The 3,082-nt window shown below is 44.3% G+C and overlaps 1 protein-coding gene across 1 annotated transcript; it reads right to left on the bottom strand.

Moving 5' to 3' along the window:
- Positions 1–1,656: 1,656 nt before the first annotated feature.
- LOC132583368 (olfactory receptor 10AG1-like) lies at positions 1,657–2,670 on the bottom strand. The gene has a single exon (XM_060255024.1). It carries the CDS (start codon positions 2,668–2,670, stop codon positions 1,657–1,659), a length of 1,014 nt encoding a protein of 337 aa, XP_060111007.1.
- Positions 2,671–3,082: the final 412 nt, after the last annotated feature.

Below are 3,082 nucleotides of genomic sequence, written 5' to 3'. Positions count from 1 at the left end.
TGCGACGAGTGGGTCAAAGCCTCTGATTTAAACGCTCCGCAACTGCTTAAGCAATTTTACCTACTGCACCCAGACAAACCCCGAGCAAGAGCTTGGGAGGGGGGCAGTATGTCAGGCTCTGTTCATTTATGATACTAGATAATGCTGTTACTAACCATATTCAATGCTGCCTAGAAATGCTAACTAACTTAGAAGCTGGGAACAACCAGGGGGGCGGGGGGGGGGGAGAGTAGAGGCCGCTTCCCATGAATATCAAAGGTTGCTGAGATCCCTTTGAAACCTGCAGTATGTGCCAATTCTCACCTCCGCTCTGGAGGCCCAAGGACATTGCTGCTGGGAATTGTAACCACCAACGGACAAGATAAGGGGGGGAAGCGTTGGGAAAAATCTCACATGCAAAGCAACCTTTTGTTTTGGGAATCAGAGGGTAGAAACCATTGCTTTGAAGTAGAAAGATAAATGCCAATAGTTCGAACTGATCTTCATCAGTTCCAATAGTCGCCATGCTGGAGTAACACTGAAGTATGCAATAAAGACAACTTTGTTTCAAAATATCAAAGTCTGCTTGCTTGTAAGCTTCAATGAACCTACGCCTGACACCAGGCCCCGTTCCTCCTCAAAAGATTTTACCTACTGCACCCAGACAAAGCCCGAGCAAGAGCTTAGGGGGGGCAGTATGTCAAGCATGGTATATTCATCTTCTGTTATAGTATTCAGATTATAGATTTGTTACTAACCCTGAATTAAACTAAGGCACATCAAAGTCGCAACCCTCACCTTTCTTCTTTCGCTTCTACTAACAAATGCAGGAATGTTCTCTTTGAAGATAAGACCTCTTGGGACTTGTTCTCAGGCTTAGCTAGACCTGAACCCAGGATGTGCTAGCCGCAAGATAGATAAAGAACCTAGCGTGTGAATTTCACACATGAATGTAGAATTGTTTATAGAACCTTTGATGTGCCATCTTAAAGCCTGTATTCTACTGTTACAAAGTATCAGTTCCAATTTCTCCCAGCTCGGATGAGCCATATGGATTATCAATAAACCAAACTTTGTTTCAAGATTCAAGGACTGGTTATTTTGAGATCTCATGCTTGACAGGCATGCAGAAAGTCTTCAGTTCAATCCCCACCATCTCAAGTTAAAAGGAGCAAATACAGAGAGATTTGTACAACTTCAACCTGAGACCCTGGAGAGCCACTGACAGTAAGAACAGAGGATACTTACTTGGACCAGTGGGCGGACTCAGTATAAGGCAGTATCTTGAGATCAATAACTGCAGTGACGTGTGCATCTGAAATATTTTGGGGCTCTATGATAAAACCCACCCCTTTGCTAGATTTAGGGGATTTTTTTTAGCAGGAACTCCTTTGCATATCAGGCCACATACCCCTGATGTAGCCAAACCTCCAAGAGCTTACAGGGCTCTTAGTACAGAGCAAACTGTAAGCTCTTGGAGGATTGGCTATATCAGAAGTGTGTGACCTAATTTGCAAAAGAGTTCTTGGTACAAAAAAAACCCTGCCTAGATCACGTAGCCAGTTAGATTAGTGAAGACAACCATATTGACTGGTCTTCAGGCCTTATAGTATTAGAAAAAAAAGAGGTTTTAAACAAGCTGGTTGCAGTTGAATGAGTGCCATTAAAAATGGTGACTCAGCCATTTATCCTTGTGCCCATTTTCAAAGTTCTTTTCCTTCCTAATAGTCTTCTAAAGGCAGTCTTTACCTCCTGGTTTCTCAGGGTATAAATAAGAGGGTTGCAAAAGGGAATGATGATAGTATATAGCAGGGAGAGCAACTTGTCAACCTTCACAGATTCTGGAGTCTTGGGACGCAGGTACACAATTGCTGCAGAGCCATAAAAAAGAATGACCACAGTCAGATGGGATGAGCATGTGGAGAAGGTCTTCTGGCGCCCTGTGGCTGATGGCATATGCAAAATGGTCCTGGTGATTTGTACATAAGAGGCCAAAATGAAGAGAAAGGGGATTATAACAAATGTGGTACTCTCAAAGTATAGAGCCATCTCATTGGAATGAAGATCAGCACATGCCAGGCTGAGTAGCTGTGGGATGTCACAGAAGAAATGGTCAATTTCATTGGATCCACAGAAAGGCAAGGAGAAGATAATTTCAATTTGCACCAACTGCATGGGAAGGCTGATGACAAATGAGCCTGCCACCATTCCCACACGCACTCCACGGCTCATGATTGTCATATAATGGAGAGGCAGACAAATGGCAAGATAGCGGTCATAGGCCATGGCTGCCAGCAGGAAGCACTCAGTTCCACCCAGGAAGAGCATGAAAAACAACTGTGAAGCACAAGCTGGCAGAGAAATTGAATGATTTCCAGACACTAGATTGGCCACCATCATAGGAAGGGTGACAGAAGTATAACACATCTCTAGTCCTGACAGGCTACGCAGGAAGAAGTACATGGGAGTGTGTAAGGCAGGGTCCAGCATTGTCACCACCACAATCAGACCATTCCCCAGTAGGATGGCTGTGTATGTGGCCAGGAAGATAGCAAAGAGGAGGGCAGGGTATTCGTGGTATCCCATCAAGATGAATTCTTGCATGGTACTGTGGTTCTGCTTGTAGATGGCTTGCCCAAGATCCATCTGTGAAAGAGCAGAGGTAGAGAGGTGAGTCTTGGTGTCAAGCATGCGGGTTCAATGACGAGTCGAGGTTGCTACAAAGACTACATTTATTGACAGTCCGATACTTTGGCTCAAGCCATGGCTTGAGAAGAATGAAACCAATACACAACTTTTAAGATACACTTCAAAGGGATTCCTATGGAGAGGGGAAGCAGGGGAGCGTTCACACATATAATATCAAAATTACATACATTCCCAGGGCGTTATCAGGCATTCGGCCTTGCATTGCCCAGATGGCTCATCCTCCCATAGAAGGATTCATGGGAAGGTGCTGATTGCTTTGTTCCCTCTAATTAACAGTCATAAAGCAAAGAGGAGCCAGGAAAGAATAATAAACTAACAGCATTTGGTTCTCTGGGATCTTATCCAGGCCTGCTTTTGTCAGACCATAAACCCATCAGTTATTGATCAGATTTAG

This window comes from Heteronotia binoei, chromosome 15 (assembly GCF_032191835.1).
Source record: "Heteronotia binoei isolate CCM8104 ecotype False Entrance Well chromosome 15, APGP_CSIRO_Hbin_v1, whole genome shotgun sequence".
Taxonomy (NCBI): domain Eukaryota; kingdom Metazoa; phylum Chordata; class Lepidosauria; order Squamata; family Gekkonidae; genus Heteronotia; species Heteronotia binoei.
This window is presented reverse-complemented; position numbering and strand designations above follow the sequence as displayed.